Source organism: Equus asinus, chromosome 11 (assembly GCF_041296235.1).
Source record: "Equus asinus isolate D_3611 breed Donkey chromosome 11, EquAss-T2T_v2, whole genome shotgun sequence".
Lineage (NCBI taxonomy): Eukaryota > Metazoa > Chordata > Mammalia > Perissodactyla > Equidae > Equus > Equus asinus.
The window spans coordinates 25,563,205-25,589,617 of NC_091800.1; the positions used below are offsets into that span (position 1 = coordinate 25,563,205).

The 26,413-nt window shown below is 39.8% G+C and overlaps 1 protein-coding gene across 9 annotated transcripts in view; it reads left to right on the forward strand.

Annotated features, from left to right (window-relative positions):
* RCBTB1 (RCC1 and BTB domain containing protein 1) overlaps window positions 1-26,114 on the forward strand; it is a 50,215-nt gene extending 24,101 nt beyond the window's left edge. For 8 of the 9 annotated variants that reach the window (XM_044777188.2, XM_044777190.2, XM_070520637.1 and 5 more), the window contains 9 exons: window positions 4,119-4,285; window positions 6,946-7,104; window positions 9,711-9,818; window positions 10,206-10,348; window positions 11,367-11,557; window positions 14,942-15,068; window positions 16,811-16,962; window positions 17,529-17,659; window positions 23,851-26,114. In XM_044777188.2, the coding sequence (XP_044633123.1) occupies window positions 4,119-4,285; window positions 6,946-7,104; window positions 9,711-9,818; window positions 10,206-10,348; window positions 11,367-11,557; window positions 14,942-15,068; window positions 16,811-16,962; window positions 17,529-17,659; window positions 23,851-23,991 (1,319 nt within the window). In that variant the 3' untranslated portion in view covers window positions 23,992-26,114. Of the gene's footprint in view, window positions 1-4,118; window positions 4,286-6,945; window positions 7,105-9,710; window positions 9,819-10,205; window positions 10,349-11,366; window positions 11,558-14,941; window positions 15,069-15,455; window positions 15,586-16,810; window positions 16,963-17,528; window positions 17,660-23,850 lie in introns of all 9 variants that reach the window. The other variant, XR_011506905.1, reaches the window with a different exon arrangement.
* Window positions 26,115-26,413: the final 299 nt, after the last annotated feature.

The following is a 26,413-nucleotide window of genomic DNA, read 5'->3' on the forward strand; positions in this document are numbered from 1 at the left end:
GCTACGTTATTAAATTGAACTTCTAGTCCCACCTGTTGACTACTCTGAAGATCAGTATTCATTTCGGATTATTACTTCACATACAGACCTAGGGCTTGTGGGTTTCTTTTTGTCTTCTGAAGCAATATTAAATTAGGTTACTTACAAAATTAATTGTTTCTGGCCACTTCTCCAACTCAGTGTCCAGTCTCTGAAGGCTAAACTGAGTTTCCTTGAAGGTCAGACATTCATGGGATACTTCTTTGCCTCTCTTTACACTCTCCCTTCCCACTCCCACTCTCCCTTCTAGCCTGGTATTGCTTCACTGTCATATCTTTGGGTAATTTTGCTCATCTCTTAAGCTTCAAGTGATCCTGAAGTGTCATCCTTGGTCTGTTAGAGAGCAGGGCTGGGAGAGTAGACTCTGGTGTCCAGTTGGATTGGGTTGCTTTGAAGGCTTCCCGAGGAATTAGGACTGAAAGCCATCTTGGGAGAAGTTCTCTTTTCCTATGCTTCATCAAGTAAAAAGGGAAAAAAGATGTATGTATACTGTTTTACAGTTAGTAAAATAATGTATTAATAAGGAAGTAATTGCCAAGGGCAAACCTGGAGAGAACTGATGGCTGAGAATGGGCAGCTGGCAGTACTCCTAGTGTCTGGGGAATAAGTCCCTAATCCTGAGGGGCCTCTAGGTGGCACAGCACAGCATTCACTAAGTCTCTCCCATGCACTGCTCAGGTCCACATCTTCCTATGTGTTTTGGGTGTAGCTCCTCCAGGATTCGGGTGGATCTCTTTTCCTAGGGAAAACTTAAAAAAAGATCATTAGTGGGACGAATGACAGCCTCTGTGCTGCAACTGGTCTCATGCCCACAACTGATGCTCATCGCCTCCTTCCTCTAGAACCCCTCCCAGATTCCTCTCATGTTTGGCTAGCTCCCGGCTCAGGTGTCTTACCTAATTGCATGACCCAGACTGTTATCCTTGAGGGGCATGCGCCCTTGACCAGGCTGTGTACTCTGGCCATGGCTACTGCACCTTTCTGTTTACCATCACTATTGGGCAAGTGTGTACCAAAAGACCACCAAATGTCACTCTGTGCCAAGCATACTCCTCTCAGTCCCCGTTACATAACAGCAGTCTTCCTGGTCCTGCTGATTAGGTCTGTTGCCTCTGGCAGGAGGGTAACTCCCCTTCTTTCCTGTTGGTCCTTTGACTAGAGGAGCACAGAGTGGCTATGGCAGCCATAACTTAAAGTTCAGTGGGATTCTTGCTGTGTCCCTTAGTGGGAGTGTTCCTGCTTAGGGAACCAGGACTTATAAACCTATAGAATGTACAGTCGTAGGGACCGGAAGTGCAGATTCCCCAAGTTGTTCACTGGGAGTGATGGTCAGCAGGGCCACTCATATATCCACTTTGGTTCCTGTACTCGTGTAGTCTCCCTGTTAGGGACACAGCACCATGTAGTAGCCATTGATTTAGGGTGTAAAGTTTACCTTGGAGGGTGGCATCCCATCCTTACATGGTGTCATCTCTAGGCCGATGCCTCAGTTGTGCTTTCGGCCCACTTGCTATCACTCTCTCCAGCTGGCATCTTCTGGATGTTGCAGTATTTGATAGGACCAGTGAGCCCCGTGGTCATGTCAGCACTACTGCACTCTTTTGCTATAAAATGGGTCCCTTGGTCTGATGAGATGTTTTGTGGGATCTTGTGTCAGTAGAGTAAATACTCTGTTATATGTAGAGTCTCGTCATTATGAATGGCTGCTCCTTCTCGGATGGAGTGGGTCCATTGGAGTCACCTTGCTACCAAATAGCTAGTTGGTCTCCTTGAGGGGTGATGCTGTATCAAGGCTCTGCATTGGTCTCAGTTATTGGCATAGTGGGCATTCAGCAAGTGGGTACTCAGCCTTGGTGAGTAGGAGTGCGATCTTCTGTTACTTGTACTTTTCTTCTTATGAGTGAGATTGAGCATCTTTTCATATAGTTAAGAGCCGTTTACATTTCTTGTATTGTGAACTGTTGATTCATATTTCTGTAGGGGTCTTGGTCTTTTTCTTTTGTATTTTTAGAAGCTCTTTTTATATTAGAGATACTGTCTCGGTAATATAAATTATGAGTATTTTTTCAGAGTATTTTATTTTTTTCTTTGCTCGTGGTTGTTTTTTTCCATGTAAAGTTTTTTAAAATATGTAACTAGATTTATCACTCTTTTTATTGCTTCTGGATTTGAGTCATAGGAAAGCTTTCCCTCCTCCCAGGTTATAGAGAAATTCACTAATTTTTTCTTTCTAGTTCTTGTTTGGTTTTAGTTTTTACATTTAAATTTCTGATTCATTGGGAAGTTCTTGTGGTGTGTGGCGTGAGGAATGAATCTAATTTTTCAACATGACCGTCCAGTGATCTCAACCCAACTTGTAAAAAGTTCATTTTCCCCCAACTCACGTAACTTTATTTCCATATGCAGTTGTTTTATTTCTAGACTTTCAGCTCTGTTCCATTGGTTGGTCTGTCTGTTCATGTCCTAGAGTTAATCTTAGTTTTAGAAACTTTTAATAGGTTTTAATCGGTAAAGTTAGCCATCTTCTCACTTCTTTTTTTAAGGTTTTCCTATTTATTCTTGTTTGTTCTTCCTAGTGGACTTTCTAGTCAATTAGTCTAGCTCCAGAGAGTAACTTGAAGCATTTTATTGCCATTACCTTAAATTTATAACTTTGCTTGGAAAAACTAGCATCTTTATGGTATTGAGTTTTACTATCCAAGAACAAGGTGTATATATTTCTATCTGTTCAAGTCTATTTTTGTCTTCTAGGAGTTAAAACACTCCTAGGTTTAGAAATTTCTATCACCTGATATAACTTTCACGTAACATTGTGGATCTTTCTTTCAGGTTTCATGCTCTTTCTTTCTTTCCGTCTTGTGCCTCATCCTTCTTAAGATAAAATTTCCCATTTATGGTTTTAGTCATAATTTCTGTAATAGGGAAACCTCTTGAGAAACATATGTCAGAGGGTCACTAGATCTGGCTTGTACTTGGAAGGGGACCCTACCTTTGTTGAGTTGTCATTCTAGATTAGAAAATCAGAAACCCACTTAATTATGAATACCTTTACTCTGGTTGCTTGGGGACTGTTGTCGGTGAGTCACAGCCCGATAAGAACAGTTGGGTTTCTGCTCTTGCTCTTGGATATCCTTGTTTCCAGGTCTAGATTGTCCTTAATAGGTCAGCATGTTTTATTACCATGGGAAAGTCATGAGAAGAGTATATCTGCTCTCGATACTCAGCATGCTGTGCGAGGAGATGCATGAAACGGTGATACTTCCAGAGAGGACACAAAACAGAAAAGTTACCTCTGTCAGAATCCCAAAAAAGATAAAAGTCATTAAAAAAATTCAGCCAGATTTCATACCAATAAATAGTCTGCTTGAGAGAAGCTCTGTGGTTTTTATATGTAGTATATACAGAAAGTGTACCTCTTTCCTCTGTACTTCGTGAGTGAGTGACCGCCTCCCCATCCCAGGGTACCCTGAGACTTGGTATTTAGTAAAATGATGGTAAAGATTAGTGATACTTTCCTGTGTCTTCTGCCTTTTGCTTGGTACGTAACACAAAAACTCTTGAGGTGAATCAAAGTGTTTAGAAAGGTCTAATTTTTGCATACAGTCATGTGTTGCTTAACAACGGGGATATGTTCTGAGAAATGCATCGTTAGGTGATTTAGTCATTGTGTGAACCTCATAGAGTGTACTTACACAAACCTACATGGTATAGCCAACTACACACCTAGGCTCTGTGGTGTGTAATGATCTTATGGGACCACCATTGTACGTGCAGTCTGTATTGACTAAAACATTGTTAGGCAGTGCATGATTGTAAGTAAACTGATTTCTGACCACAAAGCTCATCTTCCTTCTGTGTTAGCACCAAGTCGTTTCCCTTAACTATTTTGCATCTGTTTATCCTGTTTTCTCATCCATCCCTCTTTCGCTCACCCTCATCAGCGGTTTCTTTATAGGGGGCAGGAGGCAGTGTGAAAGAAATTCAGATTGGAAAATGAATTTAGAGAGTCTGGAGAAGAAAGTACAGGGGTTGCCATTTCTTCTTAGAGCTGATTCTTTTTGTGTGGCTGTCTTGTATAGATGGAGTTGTTTATGCCTGGGGCCACAATGGATATAGCCAGCTTGGGAATGGGACGACCAACCAAGGCATTGCTCCCATTCAAGTCTGCACCAATCTCTTGATCAAGCAAGTGGTTGAAGTAGCTTGTGGCTCACATCATTCAATGGCTCTGGCAGCTGATGGAGAGGTAAGTGCCCTGATTTTATTCTTTATTTTTAAATTGTGGTAAAATAGGAAATTTACCATCTTAGCTATGTTTAAGTGTACAGTTTGGTGACATTAGGTGCACTCACATTGTGCTACCATCACCACGATCCACCCACAGAACTCTTTTCATCTTGCAAAACTGAAACTCTGTACCCATTAATCATTAACTCTCCACTTCCTCTTCGCCCCAGGCCCTGGCAACCGCCATTTTACTTTTTGTCTCTATGAATTTGACTACTCTAGGTACCTCATATGAGTGGAATCATACAGTATTTGTCCTTTTGTGACTGCCGTATATCACTTAACATAATATCTTCAGAGTTCATCATGTGGTAGCATGTGTCAAAATTTCCTTCCTTCCTGCATATTATTAACAAATTATTATTGAGTATGTATATGCCACATTTTGTTTATCCATTTATCTGTTGATGGATATTTGGGTTGTTTACACCTTTTTGCCTATTGTGAAAGTGCTTGCTTTTAAAAAAATAAAATGATGACCATAGTTGTACTTGGTAAAGTGTGAACAAGTAGCCCTGTGTGCCTAGCTAAACACGTTGTGGGAACAGACTCTTTTTCTTAACCCAACCTATATTTTGTGATTAGGACCACTCTTGATGACAGTAGACTTCAGTCTTAAGGCAGATGAGTCTCATGCTTTTTGCTAAGCTACAATCAGATGTGTATGACAGTGTTCCGTACTTCTGTTTTTTTTTTTTTAATGACCCCATCCCTTAAGGTCTATTTTGTTTTTGAGTAAATGTAATGATGTCATAGGAAATAACTTTACTAACATTCTAGTACTCTGCCACTTGTTCACCTTCCATGTTCCATGCTTATCCTAAAGGTTACTCATCCTATTGATTCTACCTTCTAATTTCTTGTATCATTTTGTTCCTCTTCATCTCCATCACCTTAGGTCAGGCCTTGTCATCTGCCTTGACAATTGCCATGGTCTCTCTTAATCCATAGCTTTTTAGGTGGTCTCCCTGTCCAGTATTACTTTTTTGCCCACTGTGGTTTCTAAAGCACAAATCAGATCATATTGTTCCACTGTTTAAAATCCTTCAGTGGTGTTACACTGATTTTACTTAGTAGGGCAGGTTATGGATGAAGAAACCAAAGAAGCTCAGGGAGATGAGGGTTTCGTAGCTGGGATGTGCTATAGCCAGGCCTAGCACACAGGCCTTATGCCCTGGAACCCGCTGTTTCTTGGTTAGTGGAATCCCAGTTCCCATCAAGGGCAGCTGCATTGCAAGGGAACTTGGGATATTTGACAAGTGTAAGAAAAATGATTGTTGAAATTAGAGCTCACTAATTTGTATCGCCTGGATTCCTGGTTTATTTTAACCATAAGCATATGTTTCTTTGGATACTTGTGCTAAATATTTTGCATTATTTTACTAGATATTCCTGTGAATCCACTTTTAAGAAGTCTTGCGGGTTCTTTCTTTTGTACCCGTGAAATGAACCCGTAGCCTATATTCTCTTAAGACATCAGCAGTGGGTTTTACTGTTGTTGCCTTGGGCAGCATCAGACATGTGAACTCACATAGAAAGTGCTGACAGAGGAAAGGAAGAATTGTGGAAACCAAAACTCAGGATGTGTGAGGACCACTGCCTGTAGGCAAGTGAAGAGGGGTGGAAGTGGTCCTTAGAAATTCTCCTAGTGTTGCAGGAGGTTGTTTCCTCTACTGCCAACATCTCCCCTCCCCTAATTCTTCTCTCTGTCACACTCGTGTTTGATGGGATCAGTTGGTAATTAACTTGAAGTGATTTTTGTTTTGTTTTTCATCTTTGTAACTAGATTTTAACTAGCTTAGAGATCTATTTGTTTCTCTCTCCCTTAGAAATCTGATTTTCAGGTTATGGCAGAGCAGATCACAGGCCAAAAGTAAGCAGGATGCAGTTGAGGAGGGGGCTGCTTACAGCTGCCAGGCAGCAAATGAGAACTCAAAGAAAATATAATGGCCCAACAACCTAGTGTCATTTCTGTAGGGACGCATGTCTCCTTAGTGCTTGGGAGCATTGCTGTGTTATGATATGGAACTGTGATTGATCATTATAGCTGCGATGGTCCTGAGTCGTCAGGAGAGCTTATGTAATGTCGAATATTGGGGATTAGTGAGACAGGGAAAAGCATAGTTTGGTTTTGAAAGGTTTCCATGAAAAAAATGAGTATTTGTGCCCAAAGGGTTAAGCAGATTTTTCATGTCACTGGAACTCATGTGGCATATATGTCATTTCCTTTTGATTCCAGATTGTTACAGATATAGCTGCCAAAATTATAGAGGGAGTACGGCGTAGTGGTTAAGAGCTCAGCTAGATGGCTTGGGTTCAGATTCTACTTCCATTACTTACTGGCTGGGGAACCTCAAGCAAGTCACTTAACTTCTCTGTGTTTCCATTTCCATATATAAGATGGAGATGATAATAGTGTTTCCTCCAGGGTCATCTTAACAGGATTACTATGAGGATAAAATAGGTTAATGCATATAAAGCACTAAGAGCCATTTACTCATCGTAGGTACTCATTAAGTGGGTTTATTTTTATTTTATGATTATTGTCGTGTGTTAGAGGTAGAATTTTCACCCTTACTATTCTTTCTTTTTCTTTTGCTTTTTCTCTTCCCTCTGCAGGTGTTTGCTTGGGGATATAACAACTGTGGCCAGGTGGGATCAGGATCTACTGCAAATCAACCAACTCCCCGGAAAGTTACAAACTGTTTACATATTAAGAGGGTGGTCGGGATTGCCTGTGGTCAGACCTCGTCCATGGCTGTTCTGGACAATGGTGAGGTGAGCTGTCTCTCCATTCCCTTCTCCTTCCACCTCCCCTTCAAGGAAAGGTCATTTTCTTCATGAGGTGCGTGTATTAGGTCATGGAAGGAAGAGTGCTTTGTTTTGATGGCTCCATTGACAGTCAGCTTGTTACCGACTGAGGATTAACCAGAGGATGTTTGCTCCTCAGTATGAATTTTTGAATTTCAAGATTTATCTGCAAGTAAAGATTCTAATGTGTCTAAGTTTCACTTTTTTGCAAGATTCAGATAGTCTAATGCTTATAGGTGTGTGTTTGTGATGTAACGTCATGGACTAAAGAATTGAATACTACCTCTTTCTTCGAGGGAAGAACCCACTGTGCACTCTTTTAAGTTAGCTGATGATGTTGATAAGCAGTCAGTGACTCCAGTGGTTTCGAAGTCTCTGCAGAACTCCCTGTCTACATCTGGAATGTTTGTTCACAGAAGGAATCAACTTGTGAAAGCAGACGTTTTTATCCTGATCGTTGTTAGCTGCTTTAAGAAACCCACCTTGCAGGGCTGGCCCTGTGGTGTAGTGGTTAAGTTTGCGTGCTCTTCTTCAGGGGCCTGGGGTTTGCAGATTTGGATCCCAGATGCAGATCTACACACTGTTCATCAAGCCATGCTGTGGAGGCATCCCACATACAAAATAGAGGAAGACTGGCACAGATGTTAGCTCAGGGACAATCTTCCTCACCAAAAAAACCCCCCAAAACAAGCCCCCCTTTTCAGTGACCTTCTAGCATGCTTACCTTTGAGCTGATGGTTATTTCTATAAAATTATTCTGGTTGCAACTTCTACTTAAATGGGTCTGTTACCATCTATGCATGTTTTAGTGCACAGAAATTATACAAAGACACATCTTTGGACACAGACGTATGGAATCATGCATTGGGGTGCTGGGGTGCTTTAGAGTTTACTGGATGTCCACCTCCATTAACTTATTTTTTTTTTGAATCAATCCTGATATCCTCCTGGATGACTTCAGAATTTTTTGGGATAGTCATCTAACATCCTCCATTCCAGTATTCTTCACTTCTTCTTTTTTTGAAAAAATAAATTTAATTTTAAAATTATTATTATGTGGTTATTTTAACAGGGGAAAATAAATGAAACCTGTGAGTGTTTCTTATATGGATGACCCACATCCAGAGCTCTACTGATGGATGTTCCAATCGTTTCTAATTATTTGTTGTTATAAACAGTGTCGCACTGATTTCCTGTGTTACTGCTTGTGCATGTGTATGTCTTTGTACGCTTATGCAGGTATTTCTATAGACGAAGTTCCCAGAAATAGGATTTTTGGGACAGGGAGTATGCCATTAAAAATTCTGATAGCTGTTACCAAATTTCTGTCCAAAAAGTTCAAACGTTTTACACTTCTAACATTGAAAGCATTTTTAACCATCTCTTGCTAGTGCCCTAAAGTCCGTGTCCCCTTTCCCCATCTATCATGTTGCCCTGAAAAGCCCCAGCCGATGCCCATTTGCCCTGCACTGCCCTGGGGCGTGGTGCCACCACACATCTCGGGTTTCTAATTTGAGCTAGACCTTTTGTTTGTTCCTGGTCTACTTTTTCTTCTCTCCCACGCTGGCCGTTCTAAACCTCTAACACTCCTGTCACACCTGTGCCCAGCTCTGCCGCTTTCATCTCATAACTGCCCTCTGGCTCCAGGTGCTAAGGGATCACCATGTTCTGCCTGCCTCCTTAACCTCTTTCTGATCCACTCCCTCTCTCTTGGTCCCACTGTCACTGCCTTAGTTTGGACCCTCATCAGAGTTCACCTTTTTGCTGATGAGAGAGAAATTTATCCACCGAATGGTCTTCCTGCCTCTAGTCTTACACATGCCGGTCACCCTTCACACTGCGGCCAGCATGATCTTTCCAAAATGCAAATTTAATCATATTAATCTCCGTTTTGAAATATTCCAGTGGCAGATCCATAGATGCATTCCGTTACCCTAGTTTGTGTTGGGCACTTCATCCCCTGGCCCTTATCTTTCCTTCTAGTCTTTTCCCTCCACTGAGGTGTGTCCAACCAGGCCAGCTGTTTGTCTTCTGGACCCGCCTCCAACACATTCTGTGCCCGCTCCCTGGAATGCCTTCACCCCCACTGATCCTGCAGCCCTGCTCAAATCTCCACTTCTGAAAAGCCTTCCCTGAACTTTCTTCCTGGAGCTCAGTCCTTTCTCCTCTCTGCTCCTGTAGTGCCTTGATTATATCTCTATTGTTAGCACTTGCCACCTGGCTGCAAGAAATTGTCGTATGTCCATTTCACCTGTTAAACTGTGACCAAAAACTCGTTATTAGGACGGTGCTTAATAATTGTTAATGAGCCTCAGCTTCCTCATGTATAAAATAAGAATTAGTGACCTGCCCAGGGCTATCCAACTAGTAAGTTATAGAGTAGGAATGGCCAAATTCTGTCATCCATACCCCTAAAATGTCATCTGTTTGGAGATCGGCGTAGGATCACATAGCGTAGAGCACGGGTGTTGGAGTGAAAAAAGTGTACCTGATTGTTTAGATGGACTGCATTTTTATCTCTTCCCTCTCACTAGCAGTTTTAAAAGCCTGTTCTCCCCCTTTCTGTCTCTAAGGTGTATGGCTGGGGTTACAATGGCAATGGTCAGCTGGGCTTGGGAAACAATGGCAATCAGCTGACCCCTGTGAGAGTGGCAGCTTTGCACAGCGTGTGCGTGAACCAGGTACGTGTGGTCGACTCCCAGCTGCTGATCCCCGTCTGTCTTCCCTGCTCTGACGTGAAGGGATATGGGAGACTTACTCTTCAGTAAATCTTTTTGAACAGTACCCTGTGCCTTCACCTTCCACATTTAGTATTACATCCTCTCTGAATTCCCATCATGAGAAGGAAGACCGTGGTGCTGGCATGTCAGTCTCGACAAGAAAAAATGGAAAAATCCAGTAGTCTCAGGTTTAGGCTTTTCTAATGCTTTTTTAATGTTCCAGAGAATGTCAGTCCACACCTGATGATGAATTGGCATTCTGCAGAAGCTGGCTGTAATCTTTAAGTAGATGTTTTCCCTGCCCTTCCTGTTTTCCTGTTTATGGTAACCATTCAAATTTACTTGCAGATTGTCTGCGGCTATGCACACACTCTAGCACTAACAGACGAGGGCTTGCTCTATGCCTGGGGAGCTAACACATATGGGCAGCTGGGAACTGGCAATAAAAATAACCTGCTAAGCCCAGCACACATCATGGTGGAGAAAGAAAGGTAACTTGGCTGTACCATGTCTTGGGATTGTGTGTGCATTGTGGACTTGGGACTTGTGTGCTATAGCTGTGGTGTTTGGCTTTGTAACTCTTCTGTTTATTAACATTCTCATTTTGAACAAATGAGTTTGAGTGCCAGCCAGAATGAACATGAGGTTGACACGATTCTTGTGCAACTTTCTAAACCTCCTGTGATTGGTAGGCGTTAATGCGTCTTGGTATAATTCCTGCTGACTTCTTGTTGCCCATTTAGCAGGGGCATAAAAGAGGGACTGTCACCAAGTTGAAATTCAAAGTGTGGTACAAACTTTTCCTTTGAGCCAACTAAGACAACTCTAAATAAATAAAATCTGCCCTTGCAAGGACATGTCTGTTTAAATATTGATTTGATTTAATGTGTGTTCCTGGAATAGATGCTTAGTGTTTGTTCAGCCAAATTGTGAGATCTTACCCACCAAGCTATAGAATGTTGACTTCTGATTCCGGAACCCTGCCTAAGAGGCATACTGAGAAATGTAGGAAGTTTGGCTTGATGCCCATTTGGTTTGGGATGTTCAGAGCCCGTCATGCATAGACCAGTGCTTATCAGCCTAATGAGTGTCTTGAGCTCTGGTAGGGCATGAGAGGAAAAGTCCTACTTGTAAGGAAATGGTATATTGAAGACAGTATTTTTTTGCTGCTGTCTAAGCCCCCAGAACTATCAGGACATTTTGTCAGAGTCCACTTTCTTCATTTCCTTTGGTTTCTAGTCCCTTTTTCCAAATCTTCCTCAAGAGTATGTATTATTTATCCTAACTCAGAACGAGGTTAGGATGAGAAGTGGGGTGACCAGGAAGGGGGAAACATAGGGCCCTTGCTCTGATCTTGTGGTTTTTGTCCATATGACTTGGCAGCTAATGTCCCTCGAATTGGGCTGTTTTTTGAGGTGTTCCAAGCATGAATGTTTTATTTACCTTGTGTGGTGTGCCATGGGCTTCTGTGATAAAAAAGTGACAAGCATCCTTCTGAAAACTTTCCAGGGTAGTAGAGATTGCAGCCTGCCACTCTGCCCACACGTCTGCTGCCAAGACCCAGGGAGGGCACGTGTACATGTGGGGCCAGTGCCGGGGCCAGTCTGTGATCCTGCCGCACCTCACGCACTTCTCCTGCACGGACGACGTGTTCGCCTGCTTCGCCTCTCCCGCCGTCTCGTGGCGCCTCCTGTCTGTAGGTAAGAAAGCTCAGGGCTGCTTTCCACCCAGGAAGGAGGGTACTATCAACTGACCAGTTTTCCTGCGTATTTGCTGACTGTGGCTCTTTTAGGTTCCAGAATTAGCTTTAATACCTTGGCCCAAATTAGATTTGTATAATAGAATATATTCATGTTATGAAATATTATATGGACTTAACTATTTTCTCCCGTGAAATGTTTTCATTTTAATTAAGGTGAAAGTCACATACATAAAATTAACCATTTTAAAGTGTACAATTCAGAGGCATTTAGTACATTCACAGTGTTGTGCAACCACCATTTATATCGAGTTCTAAAACATTTTCATTACCCTGAAAGAACGCCCCATAACCATTGAGCAGTCACTCCCTATTCTCCCTTTCCCCAAGCACTGGCAGCCAACAGTTTGCTTTTTGTTTCTATGGATTCGCCTATTCTGGATATTTCAGATAAGTAGAATCATACAATATGTGACCTTTTTTTCTCTGGCTTCTTTTACTTAATGCTTTTGAGGCCCATCCATGTTGTAGTATATATTAGTATTTTGTTCCTTTTTATGGATGAATAATATTCCATTGTATGTGTATATCACATTTCTTTGATCCATTTGTCTGTTGAAGGACACTTGGATGGTTTCCTCCTTTTGACTGTTGTGAATAGTGCTGTTGTGAACATCCGTGTACAAATATTTTAGTAACCTGTTCTTATGTGCTTTTGTTATATTAAATTTATTATGTAATTCAATACAATATGAACCAAAAATGAACTTTAAAAAAAAGTGAAGAACTTGTGGTTTTTAAGGTGATGTGTCAACTCTCTTTTTCTTTCAGCCAGTCTCTTGAATAGTTTTATTTTAGAAGGGCATCAGAACAGAGGTTTTATAAAGGGTAGGGGAATTCAGGGTGATCTTTGGTTACATAATCTGTCTCCTTTTTTGAACATCACCATCTTTAAGAGTCCATTATTGATAGAAAATATTAAAATGTAGAGCTGACTGGTCATTAACAAGATTATTTTAATCTCTTTTCCTTTTATTTCTTGTTCATTTCTGTCTTTTTGCCGGTGTAGTTCTTCTAAGTTTTTCTTTCGTTTGTATGCAGAGGGAATAAGTGGGTCATGATGCCCTGTGCTTGAAAATTAATGTAGCTCTTGACAACCGAGAACTTGGGTTTCTCAGCCATGGATATTAAAGGCTAGTCTGTAATACACGGCGTGCTCAGGTGTGTCAGACAGCTGGCGCTGTCCCATTATCAGGTGACCAGTCTTTATGGTCATGGGGGCAAGAGTGTTTAGGAAGAGTTAAGCTGCTGCTCAACTTAAAGTGAAGCAAATGGAACATTTCCAGGTTCTTTAACTATAGTACAGTATTTGTTTTGCAGTGAATATTGTGATTAGAAAAAATTTAGCTCCCAGAATGGGACTATTTGGTGATAATCACAGACATATGTATGGCATGCACAGTGGAAGCGCTCGGTACACATCGTCAGATTCCTGTGTACTGCTTAACCTGGACATGTTTATAAAAGGCTCCCCAGGGGCCGGCTCTGTGGCCTAGTGGTTAAGTTCGCGCGCTCTGCTATGGCGGTCCAGGGTTCAGATCCTAGGCGCGGACATCGCACTGCTCGTCAGGCCACGTTGAGGTGGCGTCCTATGAGCCACAACTAGAAGGACCTGCAACTAAGATATACAACTGTGTAAGGGGGGCGGCGGGGAGGGGAGTTGGGGAGATAAAGCAGAAAAAAAAAAAAAAAAGATTGGCAACAGTTGTTAGCTCAGGTGCCAATCTTTAAAAAAAAAAAGGCTCCCCAGCCTCTTGCATCTTAAAATGGCACTAACATCATCTTCAGAACAAACATCTGAACATTTTTTAATGTTAAATTTGGAAAAAATATGGTCATTGACTATTTCTCCCAGATAACTTCTTTCCCTTCCACCCACTAAAAGTCGGAAGTGTTTTTTTCCTCTCAGTTTGTGATCTCAGCTAAGTGTTAGGAAGAAAGTCAGAGGTGAATTCATGCTTCTGAAGAATATTTTTTCTCTGAAAGGAGGTTTTATACTTGTTGCCTGAAACCAAGAGGAAAGGGTTAGTTTAACCTTTATGACTAGATGCAGAAGTTGAGGCACTGATAAGAAGCTATTTTTTGCGTGGGTGGGTAGCAGTCTAGACCCCTGGACTCCTTGGCTGTCCTAGTCATTCCCTTTCTTTTACTCACTGGGGATCCAGGTTACAGGGTCAGGGAAAGCCTGATTTTTGAGAGATTGTCCACCTTTCCTCTATAGCCAAGAGATCTCGGCATTGTGGGGGTTGGGGGAGGACTGTGGGTTAAGGTCACAGGGTTTAGGGGAATGATGTTTCCTTGGGAGATTCTGATAGTAAAGCTCATGGATAAGCTCATTTGTTAAGTTTCAGCCTGGGTTTTTGCAGTTGTACCTCCTCTAAGATTTGCCCTGGTATCACAAGGCTACTGAGAGGCGCAGCTCAGTTCTTTGATTGAGTCCCCTTCTCATCTTGTGGGCAGTGGGCACCTGTCCCCTCTGTCTATAGCACCTTCGTTTCAGGGCCGATGAGGATCTCTGGAATTTTTAAATTTCCCCATTAGCCTTCTACTTGTTTTCCTTTGTTCATACATATAAAGCACAAGAAAGTGTTGTGTGAATTTGCACAAGTGCCTTTACTTTCCCTCATAATAACACGATTCTACTTATATATTATCATAACAGCAATTCTCCTTCTTATCAGGCAATGTGATCACAGTTTTGTAAAAGTAGTCCCTTTGAGTATACATTGTTACTAAGTAAATTTGCTCCGTTTTTAGATGATATGTAAGGATTATTCTTTGTACATTAATTTTTAGGGTTAAGAGGGATGTTTAGATTCCAGATACCTAGGAAAAAGGGTTTCTCTGTGTAAGAACACGACTCTTAGCATTACCACTTAAGTGGTGAGTTTGTTTCTTGACACTCCTTGAGTTGAATGACCAACCCCTTGAAACTACCCCAAAGCAGAGCAGAGGTGTTCTTAGTGTTTCAGTCAATGAAAATCGATAAATTCTTAGCCTTAGAACTACTCAAGTTTTGAGAGAGTAGTTATATAATCATAGATTACCTGTAACTTTTTCTTTTTCTGAAAATACACATTTTTAATGTTTAACTTAGAATGTAAGACTGGTATTTAGTCTTTCCAAATACATTTTTTTTGTAGTTTATAGATTTGGGATACTTACTTTAATACTGTGAAGTTGATTTGTCAAATAAGGCGTGAACTCTTTTGAAAAGAATCTACTGGAATCATCCATTATGCTAATAATTATCTTTTTGAAGTCTTTCAGATCTTGAGTCTGTTTCCTGAGCTTCCTGTATTAATAATGTGTTTGTCGCCTTCAGAACATGAAGACTTTTTAACAGTTGCAGAGTCACTGAAGAAAGAATTTGATAGTCCAGAAACTGCTGATTTGAAGTTTCGAATTGATGGGAAATATATCCACGTCCATAAAGCTGTTTTGAAAATCAGGTATTTTTGCGTGAGCTTAGAGACATCAGTAACCTCACTGTGTTGCATTCTCCATTTCTTGTTATTCCACAAAATGGAGACTGATACGAAGTTACCTTGGCAGTAGAGTGAAATGGCGCAACTTAATATTTTTGCAGATAGTATCAATCCACTCATTATCGGAGAGTTTTGCATGTGTGTGTGTGTGCACGCACTCACGTGCCTTTTAGGAAAAGCGTAACATGGTAGTATAGGTATTTGTATTGTTTTTAAAGTGAAGGATCTTGTGAATACTTATTTCCATCAAAACATTTGTTTACATGGTTTAAAAAACATATAGAAGATTGTCAGTGGAAAGTGCACATGTCCTCTTTTACTTTTAATTAAAGATTTATTTTCCCCAAGCAGATAACTCTTATAGTCAGGAAAGCTGGACTTCTGGCCCGCAGAGACATCTCATTCCCAATTGAAGACGTTTCTTTGGATATAGTACATGGCAGGAGCTCTTTGTATAAAAGTGCAGAACTTCATATTATTAGTAAGTGTTTGGACTGTTGCTCACTGAGACTGCCGTTACAGAGAAAGAGGCACGTCAGATCAGACCATTGAGAGTTAAACTGGCCATTTACAGGTGTTTTGGGAAATTTAGTTAGAAACTTATTTACAAAATCACATGTTTTAAGGGAACTAAAAAGCCATATGTCATTCGTTACTTAAGGGAGTAAAATATTAATTGAAAAGATGAACTGGAAATGTTTCTCTCTATGAACCTGTGGTTGGCCAGCCTAGTCCCTTCATGTATCGTTTTCTGACCCATTTTATGTATTATTCCTTGCTTAGACAGCTGTTTCTTTTTACTGCTCAGATGAAGTAATTTCTTATGTAACTGGAGCCATTCTTTAGGTATTCTGAGTGGAGTTTGAAAATATTTTGTGTTTGTTTCTACTGTATCTCATTTTAAAAGAATTTGAAAAGATGATGTTTTAAAACTCTAAAGTATGTTATACTTTAAGAAAATCTTGTATTCAGATATCAGTTCCTCATACAGGTGGATTGGTACATGTAAATAGGATACAAAAAGACCTGCTTAGGTTTTCTTGAAATACATGACTATCCTAGTGAATGTGTTTTATAGATAAATTGGTAACAGTCTTGGAAGGAAAGGAAAAGGGAGCAGGGCAAAGGCGAGGAATAAGACAGGAGTGATGGCTGTTTTGAAGAGGAGTCAGAAAAGAGGGAAATTGTCGTGTAAGGTAATGGAACAATAATCAGCTTAAATGTAATCCAGTTAACATTTAAAACAGTTTTAAGTATATGCTGATTACATGAATCAAAAAAACAAATGAATCATTTAAATGATATAATATATAGTCAAAAGTTTGAACTCTCGTTTCTGAATTTCCTTTAATTTCATTGTTTAAAATGCATTTCTGTACAACATCTTTTAAAAATAAACAAGTGAGCAGAGAAACTTGATCTGAATGGGGACCGTCAAATGGAAACAGTAGTCAGCTAAAGTGCCAAAGTGAATTGGTTTACACGTGATGCTTAATATTTAACAGGAAGTACTCATCAGAAATGGGAGTGTACATGAAAGCTGACTGTAAAGCCCTTGCACATGGAATGCTTTTAGGGTGCTAGCTACAGATTCATGATCCTGGAGTGGGCAGGCCCAAATATACTGTAGCACTTAAGGATATCTGTGATTTTTGTTTATCTGAGTCCATCAACCTAACTGGGTAACTTTCACTGTTCTGTTTTAGGTGTGAGCACTTTCGATCCATGTTTCAGTCCTACTGGAATGAGGACATGAAGGAAGTGATAGAAATAGACCAGTTTTCTTACCCAGTGTATCGTGCCTTTCTCCAGTACCTCTACACGGATGCAGTTGATCTGCCGCCTGAGGATGCTATAGGTACCTCGGCCACTTGGGACTGGCCAAGCTACATGGTCAAAATATATCTCATCATATTCTTATAGCACTGGAATGTAAAAAGTGTCAGGTTTATTGGCCTTTACATGGCTTTTAAAAAAGATTTGACGTAAAGGTCTTTAAAAATAGTATTGTGTAGTCATCATGGTTAATAATTATGGACAGTTTATTTATGACTGTGGACTTATAATTTTTTTAAGACTGAAGTTGTTAATGGATTTAGCATATCATTTCAGAAACAAGATGAGGGTGAGAAATTCCATTTTTTCCCCTTTGTACTATAGAAGAACTTGTATAAAGTGAGTATAGAAGAGGAATGTTTTGGAGGTGGGGGGAGTAGGGAGTAAAAAGAGCATTTATTTAAATTCTATTAATTTTATTTTAATTAATTAAAATGAATTAAATTTTATTAGTAAAATTCAGGGTATTATTCACTAAGAAACTTCTGATTTATCTACATAACTGTTCACCAAATAAAATATGTATGTTTATATATTATGGGAAACTATCATAAACTTGATTTAATCTTTCACCCTTTTTATTTTCAGGTCTTTTGGATTTGGCAACGTCTTACTGTGAAAATAGACTGAAAAAACTTTGTCAGCACATTATCAAGCGAGGAATCACTGTGGAGAATGCCTTTTCATTGTTTTCTGCTGCGGTCAGATATGATGCAGAGGTAACATAGCACAGCAAACAGACACCAAAACCACCCTGACTGCCCCTGGGCTCCTTTACCCCCTTTACTCACGTGAGGCAAGGAACATGCTGAATAATTTCACATCTCTTATCAATGAACTGACTGGTCCCTAAAAAAATGAACTCTAGCCTTGCTTGTTTGTTCTCTGTTCATAGTTTCAAAAACGATTGCTCCTCTACTTTCATTTTTAACTAAGAAAGGAAACTAGCTGAGGTCTCAGCAGCTGTACGGCAGGTTGGAATGTAAAGTGCCATACCTAGTTGGACTAACAAACTGCATCTTTTAGCCTCAAGGATTTCTCAAGGTCAGCATATTTATTGTTTTCGAGACCCACTTTGCTGTCTCCCCAACTCTCCCCTGTCACGAGGCAAGGATGCCGTGTGGTTTATATCTATGTATGCTCTGAAATTCTATCACTGTCTGATTGTAACTCGCAATTATCTGTGTGTGAAGAACTTGCTCTGGACTCCTTTTTGTTTGCTTGTTTGTTTTGCACTGGATTGAGTTCTTAATCTGGGATTCATGGATCTCTAGAGAGCCTGTGAATGAATGGGCTTTTGGGAGTCTGAAATTTTGTGTTTATGTGCATTTTCTTGAAGTTAAGAACCACAGCATCATCAGATTGTAAGCTCCTCATGAGCAGGAGCTGTGTCTTGTTCATCTGGGTACCAATAGTGCCTGGCATGTAGCAGGTGCTAGATGATAAATGTTTGTTGAACTGAGTGAAGGTCATACCACCTGAAGGATGCGTTAAGGATAATTAGTGAACTGAAGGTTGGTATGGTGGGTTTACAAACGCATCGACAATAAAAGGTAGAGAGCAATAGCTTTGGAGTTCAAGATATCTAGATAAGGTATGCACCCTAAATGGCACAATTAGTCTGTTCTTGTAGGTATTTTGTTGTCATACAATGAGGCAGAATACCTGGTATCAGGGAATTTACCAAACACTCGCAGAGACCTGCAGCTGTGGCCTCAGAGATGTGGAGGACACTTCATCTTTGTCGCACTTAGGGATCGAAATGGACCATTATGTCTTGTATTTTCAAAATGTATCCTATTTTTATTTGAGATTATATTGTGATTATAAATATTTGATAAGGTCAAATATAGTTGACATTCTCTGCAGCCTGACAGCAGATAGAATCAAAGTAAATCATTTCTAATAGGAAATGGAAATATAGTTTTTTTCCCCTGCCCTTTTTGTGACACCATGAAATTCTTTATTAGAAATGTTATTTCTTTAGATTTTGTTTCCACCCAATGACAGAATTTTAAATTGGTCGATGCCTTTTCTTTCTATTTGGTGGCTGATTTTAGAATCTTCTCTGTGTCTCTCCATACTCCTCCTCACGGCTAATGAGTTCCGTATTCTTGTGGTTAGGATCCTGCTAATTGACTAAAACCCATCAGAACCTCCTGGGCAGACACAAACATCTTGGCTCTAGTTGCTGGAAATTTCTTCCTCTCTTTCAGCTAAAATTTACCCCAGAAAGTTTACAGAAAAAGCCTTATGCCACTTCTACCCATGCCAGCTCTATGATCATTTCCTTTGCTAGTTTTCATTTTTCTCGTATTAAATATAAACACATTAAAAACTATCCCTTGTTTGAGACCACAAAATGCATGTGATTCCCGAGTCTGTCACAGTGTGGGCATATAGTTGGCAATCAAAAATATATGTTGAGTTAAATGAATGAATGTGTATATTTGAAACTCCTCACCATGATGGTGTGCTTTTTGAAAATGTAAAAAAAAAAAAAAACCCAACAACCCAGCAACCCCAAACTTAACAAATATTACACATTTCATGTAGAAAAATTAGAAAATAGAAGATAAAGAGAAAAAATCACTGTTCTTTCTAGGCTGTTTTTTTTTGGTTCTGGTAGGAGTTGTGTAATTGACTAATGTACTTTTTACATTTTCTTTAATGCTATAGAATGTAGTAAGTAAATAAATGAAGTCTTTAGAACATAGAAATAAAACCCACTTACTGTATCTATTAGTTAAGGGGAAGACACTCCTACTAAGTCAGATTGGAAATTAACTGCAAAAACGGTTATTCTCCGAAGCTCGCCTTGGGCATGCCAGATGACTTTCCCTTCATCCCGTGGGTTGAAATGCTTGGAAGATGGTGACTACCTGCTTTTCACGTTTCTTCTCTTTTCAATAAAAGTTATTGCAGTTCCTCAATACCCTCTTTTGACAAGATAATTTTGAAGCAAATGTACATAACATAAAAGCAAAAAAAAATGTATTGACTTAGTAGTTATGAAGATTTTAAGAAGTAGGCTAGTTGTTGTGGAACCCTTGTATTATGAATGCATTGTCAGACTTTCTACAGGTTTTAATAAAGTAAAGAAGGCTTTGGAGAAGAAGCACTTAAATATTCCTCTAGCACAAACCCAAAAATATTGACATCAATGGAGACAATGTGAATAAAACGTTGTCTCAAGATAGTTCTGTATCACATAAAATTTTGAAATGCTTCTGTTTATACTGTTCCTTTTCAGGAAATTTTTGTTTTCTGTATGTATTTGAACCTTAGGAGAAACATTTGGGTAGTAGTATTTGTCTAACCAGAGTAGAGAACCTTCCAGACAATTCTACCTGCTGATCAACTTATGTCTTAAAATTTTGCTTTTGGTGGGAAGCAATAAATATGAGCCCAGGAATCTAATTCCAAAATTGGTTTGGGATATGAGTATTGGAAAACTTTGTGCTAAAGCCAGATGTTCAGCATTTTTATCTTCTGTCAGAGGGGCAAATTAAAAGTTTTCCATGATCAGTAGACTGTAAAATATGTTTTGGGTAGTGAGAGAAAGCACCTTTCTTTAGTTTTTCCCATATGGTAAGATGTTTAAACACATTCTAAAAAACAAAAAACAGCTCACTTCGATCTGGAATCTTTTTTACTTGATATACTATAAAATGAATTCTGGACTTGATTTTTGAGTTTTCTTCTGTAATTACTTTAACAATAAGTTTGGACAGAGGTGTGGTTCACAGTCTCTTGCCATCTGGAATCTGTCTCAAGGGTGGCTCGTGACACAGAGGGAACCTGTCCTACCTTGGCCAAGTGGCCTTCCACAAGAAGTCTTGGCATCCAACCATCTTAGCTTGGGATTTTAAGACTGGATAAGAACTCCATTAAAGGCTGCATTAGCGTTTTAAAAATGTAGATGTTGGGACCATCAATTCTCTGTGTTTTGTTTGATTACTAAAGAAAATCGGTGGAAAGGAAAAACAACTTATTTTATAGTATGTAGGGATTGAAATAATTTAATTTAAACATTTAAACATTTGGAATTAATTTATAAATTATTTCAGAATAGCAGTTTTATATTTTGGTCTCCTTTGCTAATTACAACAAATCTGATTTTTTTATCTGATTTGCTTCAGAACCACTTTATAATAATTTCACTGCGAAATGTCATAAATGTGGACTTAGTTTCTAGAATACCGAGAACACTGTATTAGACCCCTTGATTTTACACCCTCTCCCACTTCCCTGTTCCATGGGCCTTGAGAAGAGTCTCCTTCTGTGATGAACGCGTGTCATCTACTGGTCAAGTGATCCTTCTTGTCCTTCTTGGAAATGTCTTGTTTACAGCCCAGTATGCTGTTACAGTTGACTCATTAGTTGGATAAGAGTTGAGTTTTCTTTTCTAGGTAATTGAAGCTCTGATCATTGGCAGAATGAGGCGAGGAGATCATTTAGGTTCTTATAGTATTTAAGAATTATCAGAAGGATGTTTGTCTGATTCACAGTGAAAGACAAACTGGCTCAGGGAATTGGGTGCTGAGTGAATCTGTTTGGCTGAGCCCCTCTCTGGTTCATGCAGATCAACTTGCAGGTTCCAGTTTCTGTCTAATTTCTCTCCTGGTGCATTCAGTGCTTCCTTTTCCAAGGATCTGCCTCAACCCAGGTTCAATTAGTTATTTAAACAACCCAGATTTAGATTATTTTCAGCATTTTGTAGTTAATATTTGAAGCCGTTAAACGTTTGTTGAATACCGAGAAATCTCACCAGTTCCAAGTAATCAGAGGTGAAGGGAAGGCAGTTTGATAGAATATTTCCATAGATTAGGAACAGATTCATAGTTAGGCATAACTCTTTATATGCCTGTGCTATATTAAAAAGTTCTTAAAGTTTATACTCAAGGTAATCTGTACAATTAGTAGACTGAAGAAATTCTTTCATGTATGGTACAAAGATCTTGAAATCTAAATTAGTAGACATAGAAGTGGCAAAGGTTTTACAGTGCCAGGAGTTAGAGCACTCTTCTTTTCCTTTGAATTTGAAATTATATAATTAAAACTTGATATTTAAAGATCCTTATCTGGTACATTACATGGTTTGAAGAACTTTCTGTGCTCATGACTGGCCACTTCTTCCTAAGTTACATGTAGATAAACTAGTTTTCTATTTTTGCTAAATAAGATTAAAATAGGACTTATCTCCCTGTGGAATATAATTTAGTCCCTTGAGCTATTTATTAACCATTGGGTTATAATACTAGGAGTAGTGCTGTTTCTTTAATATTAATATGAGAGGAAACATTTTATATAGTTTAACATTTTAGTTTATTATAATACATAGAGCATTCAGCTGTATATTCAGCCCACTGGGAACCTCTTTTTTTTTTTTAATGCTTGCCACCTGAGCTAACGTCTGTTGCCAATCTTCTTTTTCTTCTCCCCAAATCCCCCCAGTACACAGTTGTATATTTTAGTTGTGGGTCCTTCTAGTTGTGGCATGTGGGATGCCACCACAGCATGACCTGATGAGTAGTGCCGTGTCCTCGCCCAGGATCCGAACCGGTGACACCCTGGGCTGCCGAAGCTGGGCGCGCAAACTTAACCACTTGGCTAGGGTGCCGGCCCCTGGGAATCTCTTAGAAAACATGTATCCCGAGATTGTGCTAACATTTTAAATGCATTTTGAATTACCTAAAAAACAAGACTCTGGCAGCAGCTGATACGCGTTGGTTGTGGTTTGTTTCTTACTGATTATATGACTGGAGGGGAGCATCTTTCAGAGAGGGACAAAGGGACCCTTGGAATAAGGAAATATTTGTTTGCAGGGTCTGCACTGAGAGAGCAGGAAAGGGGTGTGTCCATATGTTTGTGCGGGCCCTTCCTCACTCTGCCTAAAATTCTCACTTCATGGTGGCTGGAAACGTGAAGCCCAGACCCTGCAGTTTAAATGTTGTTGAGTTTCTGGTTTGAAAGAACCCTGAATATCGACCCTCAGTGTAGCCGGCCAAGCTATAAAAATCAAGCTATTTGTGATAAGAGCTTTTAGTGTGATTTGCTTTTATATACTTAGCCTTTGTATACATTCCAGGTACCAAATTGATTTCATAAATATCCATTCCCACATTTGAAGGAACAGACAGCGTTATAGGAGAGTTTTGCTGAGGATGAAAGGATGTATTAGCATAGGCAAGAATAGATTTGTAAATTGTTCCGGTTACCACTTATATATATTACTTCCCTTCTGAGTGTTGGTGGTTGGTGACTTCCATTTGTGTGACTGAAAAATCCAATCTGTGAATATTCTTCACTGGATCGACTGAGAAATTAGTGTGGTAGAAGTTGCAGCATATTATTCTTTGTGGCTTTAAAAATGAAGGCATTTTTACTTCAGGAGAGCACGAAACTGAATTTAAGGTGCTTGGAATTGTTTTTAATGTATCCCTTTAGGTTCTCTAAAATCTCTTCATCACTTCTCTATTTCTTAAAATTTTTTCTTCCTTAAACTAAATTATCCGCATCTTAATTCCTTTCTCTGACTTCTTGAATGTGGTAAAACATATGATATGGACTAAAGTTGCTTTCAGCTTTTTAAAACAATGTCTGTGAGTGTGACGAGACCCTGTGGTGACCGTGAGGAGACTTTCCCCTATAGACCGTGTGTGTCTGTTGTGAAGAGTCACACTTGACGCAGGGGCATCATTGCTCTTCCCGTGTGTGAGCAAATAGTGTGTGTTTTCTGACACCTGCCTCTGGTCACTTATTTGCCTAGTTTGAGGTTTCAGGCCTCAACTTTCTTTTCCGGGGGAGGGTAAGAGATTTGGGGTGAGGGGTTTGGAGAGAAGTAATTCAAAGTTAATTAAAAAAGGCCTCTTCTTGTTTGTTTTGTTTTTTTGTCGTGTGTGTCCAGGATTTAGAAGAATTCTGCTTTAAGTTTTGCATCAATCATTTGACAGAAGTGACACAGACTGCAGCATTTTGGCAAATGGATGGCCCTCTGCTAAAGGAATTCATTGCTAAAGCCAGTAAATGTGGAGCCTTTAAGAACTGAAGCCCGAGGCTGCTGGGTTTGTGTGAGTGCTGGGCGGGTGATGGGAGATGGTGTGTCGTTTGTGCTCGAGGGGTGATGTCATTCTCCGAGTGGGTTTTTTCACGTCCGAGATACAGGTCTCTGTGTAGGAATGTATGAAAGATGTGCGTCTTTTCCTGAACCCGTTTTAAACAACGCTTGTTTCCAGCTATGTATATTTTAAATGTGACCTTATGTTTGGCTGGAACATTGTTAAAGGGTGAAAATTTAGCTGGTGGTTTTTTGTTTTTGTTCCTGATTAGAGGAACTTGTGAACTTGGGAAGGGGAGGTGTGTGGCACTCTCCTGGCTCACATATCAGCAACCCTTTTGACAGCAGGAGTTGAGATCGTGTGTGAGTGGTGAGACAGACACAGAGGCCCCCCCCCGCCCCGCCCAGCAACTGAAGATGCTGACTTTGGGGCCTGTGGAAGTGCTGCATTGGTTGCTACTTCAGTAGTCTTACTGTGAAGGAATAGCTAGGATCATTTTAGGCTTTTGTTTGTGGGTTTGCACTATGGATGACTTTTTTTAATTTCACGGTGTATCAAAATAATATTCAGTTTAATATGAATTCAATCTATTGAAATGATAATTATGCAAAGATAAATTTCTAGGTCAGCCAAGATTTCTCTAAGACTTAAGCTCGTAAAGAGTAGTAAATTAGGACTCTCCATGAAAAGTTGATAATGAAAGAAACTTCATTTGGACAAAGGTGAATATTTTATAAATTGGAATCTTCACTACTATCCAATGTAAACACTTTTATTAAGATAAAATTTGAGAACTCAAGTTTAAATTGCCCCGCCCCTTCCCTTGTCTGTGCTAATCATAAGAGGGAAACAGTGACATACTCCGCGTCCTCTGGCCCTCCTAAATCACGGCTGCTGTGCGTCACCCCTGCTGTGGCGCTTCGCACAGCAGCTTCCCCACGGGACTGGATGAGACCTGCCTTCTCCCTTTGTGTCAGGCAGAGACCATCCCAGACCGGCTTAGCTGACACTTCTCCAGCTTTCACTTTTGATTCTCCTCTCCTTTTAATTGTGTTAGGTATGAGGTTGAGCATAATTTAACTATGAAAAAGGGTCAAAATTATGGGGTATTTTTGGTCTGGTTATGAGGTGTGACCTTGGGAGGTAAGAATGCTCAACTCTGAGTTTTATCATGTGTGTCCTTTGAGCTTACGTTAAGAACAAAGCTTTGTTCTGCTCTCTGGCCCACGGACTCATTTCCGTTTGTGGGGGCTCCCTTAGTGAACTCTTTTCTGTTTGGAAGGTCCCCGATCTGAACTTGGAGCTTGAATACATTTCAGAGCCAAATTAACAAGAAGGTGAAGAGATGCTGCAGATACTATTTTTAGCAACGTTTTTACGTGTGTGTGTGGGGGGGGGGGGGTGGTGGAGATGAGGGCCCAAAGATAGGAATTCGTTGAAAGGTGAAATAACCACCAACCTAGAAGTCCCAGCCCCCTTTTCTTGACCATGTCACAAGTGATTGAAGCCTTGCAACATGGTAGACTTTTTCTTACTAGGTTGATAAACGCATATTGATTTGATTATTAGCTATGATGGGTAGTATTGGTAACAATCAGTGTTCTGTAGGCTTATGATCTGGACAAAACAAGACCTTCGGTATGTTTACTATTGTTCCTACTTGAAAAAAAACATCAAAAAAAAAGCACAAATTAAAGTAGTAGATCCATTTGCATAGTGTTCTTTCATTCAACAAATATTTACTGAGTTCCTAATATAGGTGAAGAACCACTTCTCATATTACATTACTGAGTAATTTGCATATGTATGTAGTGAAGAGAACAGGGATAAGTCCTTGAAAAAGTACTTCATCTTTTTTTTTTTTAATACACTCTTATTTTTCTACTCGGTTTTGTTGTTAATCGTAACCTGTTGTTAAGCAGGAGATAAAAACTATTCTTTGAATTGCTTTCTTCATGATGTAATAATGAAAGCCAAAGTATTCATATTTCTTAAAACAGGCCTAAAAGTACTCTTGAACTTCTTACTGGAACAATGTTTGATACTCTAGCATATAGGCTGTATTTATGTAATGTTTAGAATGACATAGTAATAAATAATCTGTTAAAACAGGTGTGGAGAGTTGTTTTTCTTCCTCAAAAATCAGTAAGATGTAGCCTTCAAAAGGAAGGAAATTCTGACATATGCTGCAACCTAGATGAACCTTGAGGACATTATGCTAAGTGAAATAAGCCAGTCACAAAAGGACAAATACTGCGTGATTCCACTCATGTGAGGTACCTAGAGCAGTCACACGCATAGAGACAAAGTAGAATGGTGGCTGCCGGGGCCTGGGGGCAGGAGGGAATGGAGAGTTACTGTTTAATGGGTACAAGAGTTTCATTTGGGGAAGATGAAGAGAGTTCTGTGGAC